The 17,067-nt window shown below is 42.2% G+C and overlaps 2 protein-coding genes across 4 annotated transcripts in view; one reads left to right on the top strand and one right to left on the bottom strand.

Annotated features, from left to right (window-relative positions):
• The first annotated feature begins 6 nt into the window (after positions 1-6).
• gcc1 (GRIP and coiled-coil domain containing 1) lies at positions 7-16,744 on the top strand. 2 transcript variants are annotated; one of them, XM_063072893.1, is made up of 3 exons: positions 7-142; positions 7,291-8,352; positions 14,407-16,316. In XM_063072893.1, exons 2-3 carry the CDS (start codon positions 7,327-7,329, stop codon positions 15,718-15,720), a joined length of 2,340 nt encoding a protein of 779 aa, XP_062928963.1. In that variant the 5' UTR covers positions 7-142; positions 7,291-7,326; the 3' UTR covers positions 15,721-16,316. The 2 variants fall into 2 exon arrangements, with proteins under 2 accessions (XP_062928963.1, XP_062928964.1); XM_063072894.1 differs by lacking the exon at positions 7-142 and adding an exon at positions 868-981 and having other exon boundaries at positions 14,407-16,744.
• The window catches only part of dennd6b (DENN/MADD domain containing 6B), a 113,439-nt gene continuing 99,629 nt past the window's right edge, over positions 3,258-17,067 (bottom strand). The window contains exon 21 of one of the 2 annotated variants that reach the window (XM_063072895.1): positions 3,258-3,484. In XM_063072895.1, the coding sequence (XP_062928965.1) occupies positions 3,397-3,484 (88 nt within the window). In that variant the 3' untranslated portion in view covers positions 3,258-3,396. The remainder of the gene's footprint in view (positions 3,485-17,067) is intronic. The other variant, XM_063072898.1, reaches the window with a different exon arrangement.

The following is a 17,067-nucleotide window of genomic DNA, read 5'->3' as shown; positions in this document are numbered from 1 at the left end:
CCTCACCGGCGACCTTCTCAAGATGGCGTACTTCTTGTTCTATTGGCGACGTCAGCGAAGGGTTTCGGGCCGCCGTGGCTGTGCCCTGAACTGAAGGCGAACCTCGATGAGAAGTCGGATTTCCAGCGGAGGGGGAATCCGGGTGAGGAACGGGTCCAGGGGTGGGGAGACTCGTGGTCCTGAGTCAGTTGTCAAAACGCGGGCTTTGAGTTGTAGGCGTCCGTCTGAGGAGGGATGATGCTGACGGAACACTAGGGATTAAGATGCCCTTTTAGGTCTGCTCGGAGCCCGTGATTGGAAGAGGAGCGCCCTCCTCCCCCATGGGTCGTATGCGGAGGGAGGGGGGTGCATTCTCTCTGATGTTCCCGCTTGCTTAACAGTGACTTTACTTCAAAAGTACCTCACTGGTTGTGCAGGGTCTTGATAATGTTGAAGAAGGGTGGGCCAGTTGCGAGCAAGATGATCATATAATTTACTGATGTCCATTGAGAGACGAGTATTAGGACAATAGGGCTAAAGCTCTTCAATGCATTCTCATGGATGTCTTATGTTTGTTTTGAAAGGCTTTTTTTAATATCCCATTTACAAGACAGAATTTCTGAGCACAGCACTGAGGAGGAATCTTGATCTTTATACCAATTGCTAAGGTGAAACTGAAACCCACACTGGGTTTAAGTGCCATCAAACAGGCCCAGTGGACAAAATAAGGCTTCTTAAAGCTCCAGCAGAGTGGTTAAAATCTGACACAATCAAGGAAGAAGAAAGCACCTACTTAAGTAAAATATTGTGGATTCTGGAAATGTAAAATTAGAACTGAAAATATTGCTATTTTGTTTTAATCCATGTTATCCTCCATTTCTGTTCTCAGCAGCACTGCACACGAAATAGTCCAGGGATTGCCATCTTTGATGTCCCTATTTATAATAATAATAACTTTCTGAAATCTGCCTGCAAGACTTCCAGCCAATATCGTTGATGCCTGTATGTTCAAAGGTTCATTTTACTGTCAAAGTATGCATGTACAATACAACTCTGATATTTGTCTTCTGCAGATAGCCATGGATTACAGAAAGACGGTACATCAACCCCCCCGCATGTAAAAGAAATAAAAACCCAGAAACCCCAAAATCACCCACCATCTCCCCCACAGAAATAAAAGCAGCAACAATAGCGACATATCGCTACCCCCTCCCCTGCAGAAAAAAGTGACAGTAACAATCTCCGGCCCCGTCACTCACAGGAAAAAGTGACAAAAGCAACAAATCCCCAACCCCTCCCCCACAGAAAAATCAGTGACATAAACAATCCCCGACCCCTCACTCACAAAATAGGAACAGCAACAGTAGCATCAGAACCCCTGACCCCACCCTCTCATACACAAAGAACTATTTCTACCTGCCGACTGGCCGTAAGAAAAAAAAATGTCGAAAAACCCGAAAGAGATCAATATAAAGCACAGTCCCATTGCATAAATCTCAGCACGTCGAGCAGTCCTTCCATGACTCACAGCCCATGCCTGGTCCAGACAATGAGCTCTGGCAGTTCACCCTTTCCACAAGCACCAGTGATATCCTCAACAGGGGTAACGTGCCATTTTTTGAATTGTATTTGTAACTACAAACTGATATCCTAACTATAATACCCAATAACTATTAGTCCCTTGATCTTTAATATCTCTCCCTTTACATTTGAGCTATAAAAGGTGCTTTTGCCTTGGTTAAGCTGCCACCATTATTCAGGCTGTATTATGTTTCCTTACAACAGAAGAGTGGCCATTTCAGCCCTGTTAACAATATCCCATTCCCCAACTAATTCTCCAGTTTGCTACTCGCCTACAGAGAAGGGACAATTTAGAGTGGCCAAGAAGTCTACGAACCTGCACATATTTCTGAATTGGGTTTAATATCACTGGCATGTGTTGTGAACAATGTTCCCTCTAAGGTGTGCGGCGTGTGTCCGCACACATCTTTTGCTACTAGCGCACAAAGGAATTTAAACTGCGCACGTTAAGTATGTTAAGTATATTTCACGATTGTACACAATCACATTTCCTTTTCTCGTTTCTGATGCGGACGGTGTTGAGTTTGCGATGATTTGTCTGCATATTTAAGAACTGACTTATTCTGTATTTATTGAAGGAATTATTCGGTGCACACATGTTGTTGTCACTGGGCAAAAAAATTGCACAGCACAAGATTTTTGTGCACACCAGTCATTATAAATTAGAGGGGACATTGGTCGTGAGAATTCTTTTGTGGCCTCAGTACAGTGCAATACATAATAAAAATATGATTTACAATAGAATATATAATACAGAGAAATAAAATTAATTAAGTAGTGCAAAAAGAGGGGGGGTGAATAGTGAGGTGGGTGAATTCATTATTCATTCAGAAATTGGATGGTGCAGTGGAAGAAGTGGTTCCTAAAACATTGAGTGTATGTCTTCAGGGTCCTGTACCTCCTCTTTGTTGGTAGCCGTGTGAAGAGGGCATGTCGTGGGTGAGGGGGGACTTTGATGATGAATGCCACCTTTTGGAGCATCACCTTTTGAAGATGCTCTCGGTGCTGGGGAGGCTTGTACCCATGATGGAGCTGGCTGAGTTTGCGACTGCAGTCCTGTGTAGTGGCCCCTCCATACCAGACAGTGACGCAATCACTTAGAATGCTCTCCACTGTACATCTGTAGAAATTTACTAGTCTTTGGTGACATACCAAATCTCCTCAAATTCCTAATGAAATATAGCTGCTGTTGTGCCTTCTTGTAGTTGCATCAATATGTTGGGTCCAGGATAGATCTTCAGAGACGTTGACACCGAAATTGCTCATTCTTTCACGGATGATATTTGGTATAAGGGTGGAAATCCATGTGTTCACAGAGAAATTGCAAATTCAGCAGTGATAGGAATTGAATGTGGGGAGCAAGATTCTCTCGCGTCTTACACAAAAGATCTAACTGTTCGTACTTACTTTGTCTGTCTGGTCATATGTCTGGTGATGCCTATGTATTCTTAAAGCCAACTAACCTCGATGCTCTTAGCATCAGAATCCAGAATCAGGCTTATTATCACTGACATACGTCATGAAATCTGCTGTTTTGTAGCAGCAGTACAGTGCAATACATAAAAATCATTGTAAATAGCAGTAAGAATATTTAAACAGAACACAGTGCAGAAAGAGAACAAAACAGTGGGATGGTGTTCATGGGCTCAGGACCACACAGAAATCTGACAGCAGAGGGAAAGGAGCTGAAGGTGCATCTTTAGGCTCCTGTACCTTCTTGATGGTAGTGAGAAGAGGGATGTCCTGGGTAGTGAGCGTCCTTCATGATGGGTGCTGCCTTCTTGAAAATGTCCTTAATGGTGGGGAGCCTCGTGCGCATGATGGAGCTGCTTGGGTCTACAGCTTTTTCCAATCCAGTGCATTGGAGCCCCCATCCCAGTCAGAATGCTCTCCACGGTACAGCTGCAGAAATTCGTAAGGTTTTCTACAGTGACACATCAGACATAAAGAAACCAGAAAAGAACTGAATTAGGAAAGCCAGGAGGGACCATGAAAAGTCCTTTGCAAGTAGGATTAAAGTGAATCCAAAGCCATTTTATATGTACACCAAGAGCAAGAGGATAACCAGGGAGAGGGTAGAACCACTCAAGGATAAAGAGGGGAACATTTGTGAAGAATGTGAGTGAGGTAAGTGAGTACTTTGATTCAGTATTTATCAGGGAAAAGGATATGGAGTTCCAGGAGTTCTTTGCTGAGGGTATAAATATGTTAGGGAATTTAGAGGTCAAGGAAGAAATGTAGGGCCACCTAATGAGTCCTAAGGTAGATGAGTCCCCAGGGCCTAATGGGATTTACCCAGGTTTATTGAAGGAGGCAAGAGACAAGATTTCTGGGGCCTTGGCCAGTATTTTTGTGTCCTCTGTAGCCACAGGTGAGGTCCCAGAAGACTGGTGAGTGGCTAATGCTGTGCCTCTATTTGAGAAGGGAAGAAAGGAAAATCCTGGGAATTATAGACCGGTGCCATTTATAGGGAAATTGCAGGAGAGGTTTCTTAGGGTAGGATATATCAGCATTTGGAAACCCATGGCAAATTAGGGAGAGCCAGCATGGCTTTGTGCTGGGCAGGTTGGGAGTTGATTGGGGGTTTTTTGACGAAGCAGCAAGAGAGATTGATGAAGGTAAGGCAGTGGATGTTGTTTACATGGAGTTTAATAAGGTGTTTGACAAAGTCCCTCATGGAAGCCTAATCCTGAAAATTAAGATGCATGGGGTCCACGGGAAATTGGCTGTTACGACTCCAAATTGGCTTGCGCATAAGGTAGTAGTTGAATGAACTTATTCGAGCGGGAGTTCCACAAGGATCTGTGCTGGGACCTCTGCTGTTTGTAATGTATATAAATAATCTGGATGAAAATGTAGATGGGTGGGTTAGTAAATTTGTAGATGATACCAAGATTGGTGGAGTTGTGGATAGTGTAGAAGACTGGCAAAGCACATAGCATGATACAGATCAGTTGCAGATATGGACAGGGAAATGGTAGATGGAATTGAACCCAGATAACAATGAGGTGTTTCACCTTAGTAGGACAAATGCAAGCAGGTAGGTCACTGGTAAGGGCAAGACACTTAACAGTTAGTAAGCAGAGAGATCTTGGGGTCCAAGTTCATAGCTCCATGAAATTGGCTACACAGATCAATAAGGTGGTTAAGATGGCTTATGGAATGCTTGCTTTTGTTAGTCGAAGCATTGATCCCAGAAGTCAAGAGGTTATGTTGCAAGCTTATAAAACTGGCACGTGGCCAAGTGGTTAGGGCATTCGTCTAGTGATCTCAAGGTCGCTGGTTCAAGCCTCAGCTGTTGCAGCGTGTTTGTGTCCTTGAGCAAGGCACTTAATCACACATTGCTCTAGTGTCTGTGCGAGGAGTGGCGACCCACACAGACTTCCAATCTGCGCCATGAAAATGCCCAACGCAGGCCTCTGTTGGTCTGAGTCAACGTTCCCTTCCCCTTCCCCCCCCCTCCCCTCCCGCTTATGAAACTCTGATGAGGTGACATCTGGAGTTTTGCATACAGTTCTGATCGCCCCACTGTAGGAAGGATGTTAAGTCTTTGGAGAGGGTGTAGAAGAGGTTTATCAGGATGCTGCCTGGTTTAGAAGGGCATGTGCTATCATGAGAGGCTGTCCAAACTTGGATTGTTTTCTGTGGAGCAGCAGAGCCTGAGAGGTTGATTAGATTATAAGAGGTATAGATAGGGTATCTACTCAAAAGAAAAGATACCAGGAGTATCTTTTTCCCAGGGTAGAAATGTCTAATACCAGAGGGCATGCATTGAAGGTGAGAGAGGGTAGATTCATAGGGGACATGAGGAGTAAGTTTTTGTTATTTAGAGTTGTAGATGCACTGCCTGCTATGGTGGTAGAGACAGATACATTAGAGACCTTTAGGACACGTTTAAATAGGCACATGAATGCGAGGAAGATGGAGGGATTAGCTTTTGGCGGTATCTGATTTACTTTTTAGCTAGTTCAGCACAACATTGTGGACCAAAGGGCAGGTTCCTGTGCTGTACTGTTCTATGTGACATAAGCTCTTCCTGAAGCCATCACAGTATGAAATGGCAGAGGAGGCAGGATGGGCTGAACGGGATACACTTGCTTCTATTTTGTGTGTTGCTGGAAGAAAACAAAGGATGTGGGTTCAGTGGCTAAGCATCATGTAAAATAATAAAAAGGACAAATGCAAGACTGGTGCCTGATTTCTCCTCCCTTGCTTGTTTTGTATCTCTGTCACTACTAAGCTGAGTGAAATTGGAATTTGATAGTCCATGGACTGGAAAGTGATACAGAGTGCTTTAGTGGTACCCAGTTCCTTCTCTCTGCTTCTTTTATTGTTATACCATCGTTGACCGATTCTTTCCATTATCTAAATTCATTACGATTCTAGATCCTGCAGTCATTTTACACTAACGAAGTCTTTGTTCCTGTGCTCCTCTTAAACTCACAGGGATTCTGTTCTTGCACTCCATTGAATTACTAGGATATTGCTTCCTAAATGCTGCTTGTACGCTGCGTCTCTGTTTCATTATCCCCATATCCACCAGGTCAGTGCCCCTCAGGATCCTGTATGTTTTCCTTTGTTCTTCTAAATTCCAGTGGATAGAAGTCTAGTCTCTCTATCCTATCCTTCCTTACAAGTCAACCTTACTGTTTCAGATATTTGTTGAGCAAGCTTTCCTTGAATACTGGCACAGATAGTAGAGCTCTGCCTCACAGCATCTGAGAGGCAGGTTCAAAGTAAATTTATTATCAAAGTACAGGTATATCACCATACAGTATACTACCCTGAGATTTATTTTCTTGCAGGCATTCTCAGTCAATCTAAAGGTTTAATCTTGACTTTGGGTCCTATTTGTATGGAGTTTGCACGTTCTTCCTGTAACTATGTAGGTTTCATCTGGGTGCTCTGGTTTCTGCCCACGTCCCAAAAACATGCTGGTAGGTGGGTTAATTGACCATTTTAAATTACCCCTATTGTGACTGGTAGAATCTAAGGTGAATAAAACATTGTTTCTTGAATAAGTAGTCTAATACTTTATGCCATAATCCACATATAGTCTCAGCAATGTCCTATATTGCCAAAGCATAACCTTCATACTTCTGCATTCAGTTGATTTTGTAATCAGCTTTCTTCATTATTTGCTGTAGCTGCATACTAATTTTGTGTGAATCATGCCCCAGGACACCCAAATCCCTGCATATCTCAAAGCTCTGCAATCTCTCACGATTTAGATAATAAGGTACTATTAACATATAATTCTTTTCAAATATACAATATTGAACATTTCTGTTTTATATTCGTTTGCCAAAGCTTTGTTCTCTCACTTAACTCATCAAGGTTCCCTTGTAGCATCTTTACATCCTCCTTGTACACAAGCTTACTTTCCCATTTTTGGTCAATGGCAAATTTAGCGACCAAATCTTTGATGCCTTCATTTGAGTTATTTATATATTTTTTGAAAAAATTGCAGCCCCCTCTCTGTGGTACTCCAACCGGCAACAACAAAAGGTATTTATTGGCTTGTTCTCTTTTTCTCCCCCTCTCAGCTAGCTAATCGTCTACCTGTGCCAATCTGTTATCTCTTATACCAGCTTCGATTTTCTGCGATAACCTTTGATGCAGCATTTTATCAAGTTTTCCAGAAATTTAAGAAAAATATATCCTTTTGCTCCCTATTATTCAAGAAATGATAAGATTTTATTAAGTATATATTTTTTCTCCTTGTTGCAGATGGATTATTTGCTTTAAGATCCACCTTGAATTGACATGGAGAAGTTTGGTGTAAACTTTGGTGGTGGCCCGAGTAAGAGAGAGCTTTTGGATACCATTGAAACACAGAAGAAGCAGCTGCTCCAGTACCAGACACGGCTGAGAGATGTTGTCCAGGCTTACAAAAGCCTCCTTAAAGAGAAAGAGGCTTTAGAAGCCAGTTTAAAAGTCCTCTCTGCATCACAGGAAGCAGATAAAAGTTTACAAACCATAGATGTTGCCAGTGCAGCCTCTGACATTGGAGATGATCAAAGCTCAGTCCATAGTGAGGATAGTTTAGGGACGGCGAATAGTGTGGACACAGCAGCTAGCTTGACAAATAGCAGCAAGGGAGAGTTAAGTAATGAAGATAGGGTCTTGGAATCAGACGTTCGAGGAAGCTCACCAAAGAGTGAGGAAGCTAACAGCTCTGAAAGTGGTATTGTGTGTGGGGAACTGCAAAACCACAGTGAAACTGATAAAAAGATGCATTTGAAAAGTCAGTTGGCAACACTGACAAATGCTTTGGCAACTGTCACACAGGAAAAATCTCGAATGGAAGCTTCTTACTTAACAGACAAGAAGAAAATGAGACAAGAGCTGGAAGACTTGACACAGAGGTTTCAAGAAGAAAACTCAAAATATGAAGCGGAAATTAAAAAAGTCCAAGAACAACTAGCAGAGGCCAAAGCACGGATTATTACCCAGCAACATGAACGAGACCGCGAGCAGAATGACCATGCCACAATGCTTCATGAACTTCAAAAGTTGCTGCAGGAAGAGAGAGCTTTGCGTCAAGATGTTGAACTAAAACTTGAAGACACAAAGGATATGTTGACATCAAAAAGTCATGCAGCAGACAGGGTAGATGACTGTGAGTCTCAAGTGAAGCATTTGAGCAAGGAGGTGGATGAAGTGAGGAATGCACTACGTCTTGCTGAAGAAGAGAAAAGAAGACCAGACCCACGTGTGCGGGAATTGGAAGAAGAAATGAATGAGACAAAAGCTCATTACCAGGCACAACTTCAGTTGGAAATGAGAAAGGTAATAGACCTCATATCAGCAAATGGCCAGAAACTGATTATTTAGGTTTCTGAAATGTGTTCATTTACTATAAACCATCATCTGCTTTTGCCACCATTGGTGTGTTTATATGGGCTTGTGGATAGCTATTACGCCCAGTATAGCAAATTACCTCTGCTAACCTCTTCCTATTACTAGTTCTTACAATTCAGCAACCTGCAATGAATAGTCTTGCCAAATCTTTGCTTTTTCTTTTAATAGACTTCCAGTTAGGTGGTTTTTCTTATTAATGCTCCCTCTCTTCTTGCTTTATTTATCTGCTCAATAGTGTTAAATCCAGTGTTATATGTTTCTAATTCAACCAAGATTGAGATAATTTTTGTTTAGGTGATTTAACCCTCTTCATGATTCTTATTAACTCTTACCTAAGGCATTTCAAAGCCTTAACTTATATGTACTAAAGGTTCTTAGTACCTTTAACCTACTGATTTTATTTGTGTGTTGTGCACATATAATTTAGTTCTACCTTATTTAGTCCTGGAATTATTAAAAACTGAAGGAAACTTGTGTTATTATTTATGCCTTCCAGTTTAATTATCAATTGCCAAGATGGTGGCCTGATTTAGCGACATACACTTTGTTTTGACTTTTCTTTAACTGATTATGTTTTCTCGCTGATAACTTCTGAGGTGGACATTGATTTTTTAAAAAATCCAACTACCAAAAGTTTTAACTGATAATTCACACTCATATAAATTTTTAGTCATTGGTCTGTCAAAACTGAAAATAATTGAAATATGGTCAGTTCTGATTAACCATGTGGATCAGCTACATCATAGTCCAGTTAACTTACCAATAATGATAATGTTACACTTCACTTCTAATTCTGGGAGATTTTAATGGTTTTGTTCTGAGTCAGTGCAATAGAATCAGTCATCTTCTCTATCTTTAGAATGGCTAAACTGCTTCCTGATACATCAGACATCTCAGTCTTTCATTATAGTCTTTTCTACTGTACTGTTGCTTTCCACAGAAAAACAGTGCTTCTGCACTTAACTTCACTTGACATCTCACCTACTTACCTCTCATCTTTCAGCTTTTGTGAATTAAAGTTCCTTGCTTCTGTTCTTAGCTTATCCTCTGCTAAACCACGACATCTTTACCCATCACTCATGGACTTGCTGATTTATATTGTGCCTCAGTGTAAGTATTAATTTCAACATTAGTTTCAAATCATTCTACTTAGTCATCTGGCTTTCAGGTTTGTTAATTTACACACATCTACGCTTTTAGTTTCTCCTCTATTGGTATTGATTCCTTCAATAAGCTATTCCTTCAGTAGGCCACACTTCGGTATTTTCTGCCTCTTTAAAGATGCTCCTAACACCATTTTCTTTTTACTGAGTTGTTGGTCACTGCCGTAATACCTGTTCATACAACTTTGAATTAGGTTTTCCTTCCACTGAGTTAGGTTCCTCTGCACAGTGGAACATCTTGGTTTTTGTTTTAGTTTATCATTTCAATTTAATAGCCATCAGTCTATTTTTATGTCCACCAAATAGAGCAATTCTTTTTCAGTAGGCTGCAATCAGCAAGAGAGGTCATTCATTGATGTTGCAGATTGGGTTTTAACAAGAGCTCTGGTGCTTTTGGCATTTTTTAGTGGGCTGTAATCAGCGTGAGAGGTCGTTCATTGGTGACACAGCACAAGATTTAAAAAGAGCTCCAATGCTTTTGGCTCTTTTTGGCGGGCTACAATCAGAGCAGGGCCAATAAAAAGAAGGGAGTTATAAGTGGGACGTGGGGCGGCCATTGTTGGAATATGGCCAGTGTTAGAGTGGTCAGGTTTTGACAAGCACAGGCAGGGGTTCTAAGTAAGTTTCTGGTAAGTTTTTTTTCTGTTAGTACATAGCTAGTGCACTAAGAGTGGGTTCGGAGGAGGTGGTATGTACTTTGTGTGAGATGTGGGAACTGTTGGAGACGTCCAGTCTCCCTGATAACTACATCTGCATGAAGTACACTAAATTGCAGCTCCTGAGAGACCATGTCAAGGAACTGGAGCTGCAGCTGGATGACCTTCAGCTGATACGGGAAAATGCGATAGTGATAAATAGGACCTTCAGGGAGGTAGTCACCCCCAGGTTGCAGGAGGCAGGTGCATGGGTGACTGTCAGGGGAAGGAAAGGGAATAGACAGCCAGTGCAGAGTACCTCTGTGGCCATTCCCCTCAATAATAAGAATACTGCTTTGGATACTGCTGGGGGGATGACCTACCGGGAGTACAGTAGTGATAAGGGATTCCATAGTTAGAAAGCAGATTCTGTGGACATGAAAGAGACACCCGACGGTATGTTGCCTCCCAGATGCCAAGATCAGGGATGTCTCGGATCAGGTCCACAGCTTTCTAAAGGGGGAGGGTGAACATCTGGAATTAGTGCCAACAACATAGGTAGAAAAAGGGAGGAGGTCCTGAAAAGAGAATATAGTGAGTGAGGCAGAAAGCTGAAACGCAGGACCTTCAGGGTAGTAATCGCCGGATTACTGTCTGTGCTACATGCCAGTGACAGTAAGAATAGGATAGGTTGGCAGATGAATGAGTGGCTGAATAATTGGTGCAGGGGACAAAGTTTCAGATTTCTGGATCATTGGGATCTCTTCTGGGGTAAGTAAACCTGTACAATATAGGCGGGTTACACCTGAACCCGAAAGGGACCAGTATCCTTGCAGGCGGGTTTACTGGATCTGTTGGGAAGGGTTTAAGCGAATTTGGCGGGAATTGGAGTGATAGGGCTGAGGATGGGACAGTTGGTAAACAACTTGAAGCAGTGTATGGTGAGACTGTGAGGAAGGACAGGCAGATGATAGGGCAAAAATGCAGTCAGTGAGATGAGTTAAAAGTGTAACAGGGGACCAAAATATAAAAGTGATGCAATACAGGGCTAACGGTGTTATATTTGAATGCAAGCAGTATATGGAATAAGGTAGATGATCTTGCAGTGCAGTTTGAGATTAGCAGGTGTGATGTTGTGGGCATCTCTGAATTGTGGTTGAAAGAAGATCATGGTTGGGAGCTTAACATCCGAGGATATACATTGTATCGAAAGGACAGGCAGGAGGGCAGAGGAGGTGGGGTGGCTCTGTTGGTAAAAAATGAAATCAAATCCTTAGAGAGAGGTGATATAGGATTGGAAGATGGAGAATCGTGTAGGTTGAGCTAAGAAACTGCAAGGGTAGAAAGACACTGATGGGAGTCATACAGTATATGCCTCGAAACAGTAGCCAGGATGTGGAATACAAATTACAACATAAGTTAAAAAGAAGGCAAGTAAAAAGGGTAATGTTTCCATAGGAATCATGGGGGATTTCAATATGCAGGTAGATTGGGACAATCAGGTTGGTGCTGGATCCCAAGAGATGGAATTTGTAGAATGTCTACAAGATAGCTTTTCAAAGTGGTTTGTGGTTGAGCCTACTCAGGGAACAGATTAGGTGTTATGTAATTACACAATTGGTTAGGGACCTTTAGGTAAAGGAACCCTTAGGAGGCAGTGATAATAATATGATACAATTCACTCTGCAGTTTGAGAAGGAGAAGCTGAAATCAGATGTGTCAGTATTACAGTGGAGTAAAGGGAATTACCGAGGCGGGGAGAGGAGCTGGTCAAAGTTGATTGGAGGGAGCCTCTAGTAGGAATGACGACAGAACAGCAGTGGATGGTCTTTCTGGGGGAATTTTGGAAGGAGCAGAAAAGATACATCTCAAAGATGAAGTATTCTAAATGGAGAATGAGGAAACTGTGGCTGAGAAGAGAAGTCAAAGATAGCATAAAAGCAAAAGAGAGGGCTTATAATATTGCTAAAATTATTGGGAAGATAGAGGATTGGGAAGCTTTTAATAACCAATGGAAGGCAATTGAAAAAGCCATAAAGAGAGAAAAGATAAAATATGAATGAAAGCTAGCCAATAATATAAAATAGATTACATAGTTCTTAAAGACTAAAAGGAGGCTAAAGTGGATATCGACCCACTGAAAGAAAACTGGGAGGTCCTGCTTGTTCTGGTGGATGGAGTGTAGATGCCCAGCGAAGCGGTCTCCCAATCTACATTGTGTCTCACCAATACACAAGAGACAGGAGGCCACACTGGGAGCACCAAACATAGTATCTGACCCCAATAGACTCACAGGTGAAGTGTCGCCTCATCTGGAAGGACTGTTTGGGGCCCTGATTGATAGTTAAAGAGGAGGTGTAGGGGCAGGTGAATCATTTGTTTTGCTTGCAAGGATTAGTGCCAGGAGAGAGATTAGTGGGGAGGGACGAATGGACAAGGGAGTCACATAGGGAGAGTCCACCAGAACAAGAGGGACCTCACAGTGGCCACCCATTTTAATTCTACTTCCCATTCCCGTTCCGATATGTCCATCGATGGCCTCCTCCACTGTTGGGATAAGGCCACACTTAGGTTGGAGGAACAACACCTTATATTCCGTTTGGGTAGCCTCCAACCTGGTGGCATGAACATCAATTTATCAAATTTCCAGTAATGCCTCCACACACCCCCCTTCACCATTTCCCATCCCCTTGTCCCTCTCTCATGTTATCTACTTGCCTGCCCATCGGCTCTCTCTGGTGCTCCTCCTCCCCACCCCTCTCTTCTTTCTTCATGGTCTTCTGTTTCTTTCACCAATCACCTTCCTGGCTCTTTGCTTCATCCCTTCCCCTCCAAGTTTCACCTATCGCCTGATGTTTCTCTCTCCCCTCCCTCCACCTTTCAAATCTACTTCTCAGCTGTTTTTTCTCCAGTCCTGCCCAAAACATCGACTGTACTTTATTCCATAGATGTTGCCTGGTCTACTGAGTTCCTCCAGCATTTTGTGTGTGTTGCTCAGATTTTCAGCATCTGCAGATTTTCTCTTGTTTGTGATTTTTTTACACCTTTACCTTCCCCTTCCTACTCTCTGAATTCCGTAGGGATCATTCCCTCTGTGATTCCCTTATCCGTTTGCCCCTTCCAGCTAATCTCCCTTCCGACCCTCATCTCTGCAAGCAGCCAAAGTGCTACACCTGCCAGTTCACCTCCTCCCTCACCTCCATTCAGAGCCCCAAACAGTCCTTCCAGGTGAGACAGCACTTCACCTGTGAATCAGCTGGGGCTGTCTGTCGTACCTAGTGATACCAGTGCAGCCTCCTCTACATTGGTGAGACCCGTCGTAAGTTGGGAGTCCATTTCATCAAGTACATCTGCTTCATTCTCAAAAAGTGGAACTCCCAGTGGCCAAACATTTTAATTCAGGTTCCCACTCCCGTTCTGACATGTCAGTCCATGGCCTCCTCTTGTGCCACCTCAAGGTGGAGGAGCACCACTTTATATTTCATCTGGATTGCCTCTGACGGCATGAATATTGATTTCTCCTTCCAGTGGGGAAAAAAATTTCCATCCCCCTTCCCACTCCGGCCTCTTACCTCTTCTCAATTGCTTATCACCTTTCCCTGGTACCCCTCCTACCCTTTCTCCCATGGTCCACTTGCCTCCCCTATCAGATTCCTTTCTCTCCAGCCCTTTACCTTACCCACCCACCTAGCTTCGCCTGTCAGCTTCTATCCTCCGTCCCTCCCCCTTCCTTTCCAGTCCTGAAGAAGCGTCTCGGCCAAAACATCAACTGTTTGTTCATTTCTATGGATGCTGCCTGAGTTCCTTCAACATTTTGTGTATTTTGCAAAGGATATTTTTTTTTTGTTTTTGTCTCTGGTCTTTGTGCACATCCACTATGCTCATTTCAATACTCAAAATCTGTAAGGTTAAACTTCAGCATCCTCTAGTGTTATCACACTTTTGGTAAATAAAGGCTGTATAACATTTTTACTTTCATTACCAGCTAAAGAACAGGAAAAAACTCTCGCTGAAAATTGTACTGCAACTAAGTAAAATTTTATGCATGTCTTACCAGTAACATTTCTGACAGATTCTGAAAAGAAATCAATTTATTAATCTTCTTTTTATGTTACATTCTATGTTATATTGTTATGTATTTTGTATTTTTCTTAAGACTATCTTCCTTCACTCCCTGTGCTCAGGCTGCTCAGGCCCAGGAACAGCTACGTCATTTCTCTCAGATGGAGGAGGAACGCGCTGCAAATTTGGAAAACCGAGTCTCTGAACTTTCTGAGCTTGTGGGCACGTACGATAAGGGTAAGCAGAAAGACAAGATGACAATTCACAAACTGAAAGAACGAATAATACAATTGGACATGGAGAACAAGACATTGGCCAATGCTGCATCCAACAGAACCTCATTGGATCTAATCATTGATGAATCTAATCTGGATGTGAATATTTTAAGAGACAAAATGGAAAAACTGAAGAAACTGTTGGCACTGGCAGTCCGGAAATCACAGGCGCCCTTAGACATGGAGAAGCTTTGTGAAGTTGATTCAACAGATACAACCGAAACATCAGATGGAGAGAAAGCTTCTGTTTTCTATTATCAACATGAGTTGAAACAACTGAAGGAAGAATTTGAACGGTATAAGATGAGGGCTCAAGTTGTACTCAAAAATAAAAATGCTAAAGATGGTAATACAACCAAAGAGTTGGAGAGTTTGCGTGAGGAGCTGGCAGAGTTGAAGGAGAAGTACATCACCCTCCGCCTTGCATGTGATGAAATGGAGGCCAAGCACAAAAATGACAATGAAGCAAATAAACAGTATATAGCCCAACTCCAAACAGCTCATAAGAAAGAACTGGAAAAGGTTGAGATCCAGTATCATGAAAGAATTATTAAATTGGAAGAAGAAATGCACAAACAAAGAGACAGAGCTCTTGCGGTCCTAGCAGAGAAAGACCGAGAGACTGAAACTTTACGCTTAGGCTCCAGTGGGCTATTGAGTCACAACAACTTTGTTGAAAGCAAGATTTGGTCTGATGGGGATAGTCCTCAGAATGAAGATGATCTTCAGGGAGATTTTTGTCAAGATATCGTGAAACAGACTGCTAAATTTTCTGGACCTAATGAACCTACTTTTCTTCATTTTGCGGAGCAGCTGGCTCGAAAGGAGCTTGAGGTCACAACACTAAGGAAGCAGAAGCACCAAATGGAAGCCATAGTTCATCAGCTGGAGGACAGTCTCCTGATGGAGAAAGAAAGACATAAAGAAGATGTTGAAGTTCTCCAAGATGAGGTACAGAAACACCTCAGGGACAAAAAGCGAGAAGGAGCCAACCTGGAATATGTGAAAAATGTGATCTACAGGTTCCTGACCTTGCCTGATGCTCTGGGGCGCCAGCAGACACTGACTGCCATTCTCACCGTTCTGCATTTCAGTCCTCAGGAGAAGCAGAGTGTGATGAAGCAGCAAGCCACCAGTTGGTGGAGTTCTGGGAAAAGATGATCTGTGCAATATTTGTTATCTTTTGTCTGTCCTTTGATTCCAATTTCCACTTTTTACAAGTCATTGATATTGACAGATTTGTGCTAGGCCAGTTATGGTTTTGTAAGCTCAACCTTGGTATCATTGCCATTAACCTGAAAATAAAACTTTCAAGATCACTTCTACTGTCCAACCTAGTGATAGTTGTATATTTACAATGATGGAATGTTTTGTAGACTGGTTCATATCTCTGGGCAGCAATTTTAGGAGGATTAAAGAAATGAACCTTACATGAAATAAGAGAAAACAAGTTCTTTTAAGCTTTTAATGGCAACATTATCTTCATAATATCTGCTTCAAACGCTAGTGCCAAAAAGCTTTGTCCTGTGAAATAGCTTATTGAGAAAATCACTTTATTAGTTGCCAATGCAGTTCTTATTATAAAACAGAATGATCAGTAACTCTCTGACTTTTCCATTTTATTCACTGGATGCATAGATTTTGTTCCTGTGCCCTTTAAACAATATGAGCAAATTGTTCACCTGCAGTTGAACTTTTGTTGTGAATAATAAGTGCCAGTAATTATTTGCTCAAAGAACACTGTCTAAGCTGGGTCAATTCTAATTAAAGAAAGATTTGGAATTTTCACCTTTTTAGGATTTCTCTCCGTGGTTTAATTAATGCTGTCTGATTATCTGTGGAAAAGTTAGGAAGCCAGACATGAGAATCCTGAGCAAAGGTGAAATGGCAAAATATGAATCAATTGTTGATGTGGGTCTTGCCTTAGGACATTTTACAAAATTATATGGCTGATTTTCAGATGCACCATAAAAAGAAAAAATCATAGCATCTTGCAGACTGGAAGTTGTTATTCAGTCAAGGGGCTCAGGTATGAGATGACTACCCTTTACAATATTTCTCATGATTTTTGGCATTGTTAGTAAAGTTCATGGTACTGTAGTCTATTTGACTTTAGAATAATCGATGGATTTAACATTTTGCATTATGTTCTCAACAAATATAGAGAAGATCATAGAAGCACGGTGAAGGTCATACAACCCTTTGCGCTTGCTCTGCCATTCACTTAAGATAATGGCCAAATCAAATTTTCTCATGTCTACTTGCCTGCCCTGGGAAGTTGACTGATGAAAGAGGTAAAGGGCTGGAGGAGGGGAAGTCTGATGGGGGGGGGGTGCAGAAGACTATGGAAAGGGATGAAGGAGAAGCACCAGGGATGAGTGATGTGCAGGTAAGGAGATAAGGTGAGAGGGAAACAGGGAAGGGGAACGGCGAATGAGGGTGGGGGGGAATAGCTACTGGAAGTTCGAGAAAAGCATGTCATATGCCTTCTTTACTACCACATTCAGG

This window comes from Mobula hypostoma, chromosome 20 (genome assembly GCF_963921235.1).
Source record: "Mobula hypostoma chromosome 20, sMobHyp1.1, whole genome shotgun sequence".
Classification (NCBI taxonomy): Eukaryota; Metazoa; Chordata; class Chondrichthyes; order Myliobatiformes; family Myliobatidae; genus Mobula; species Mobula hypostoma.
This window is presented reverse-complemented; position numbering and strand designations above follow the sequence as displayed.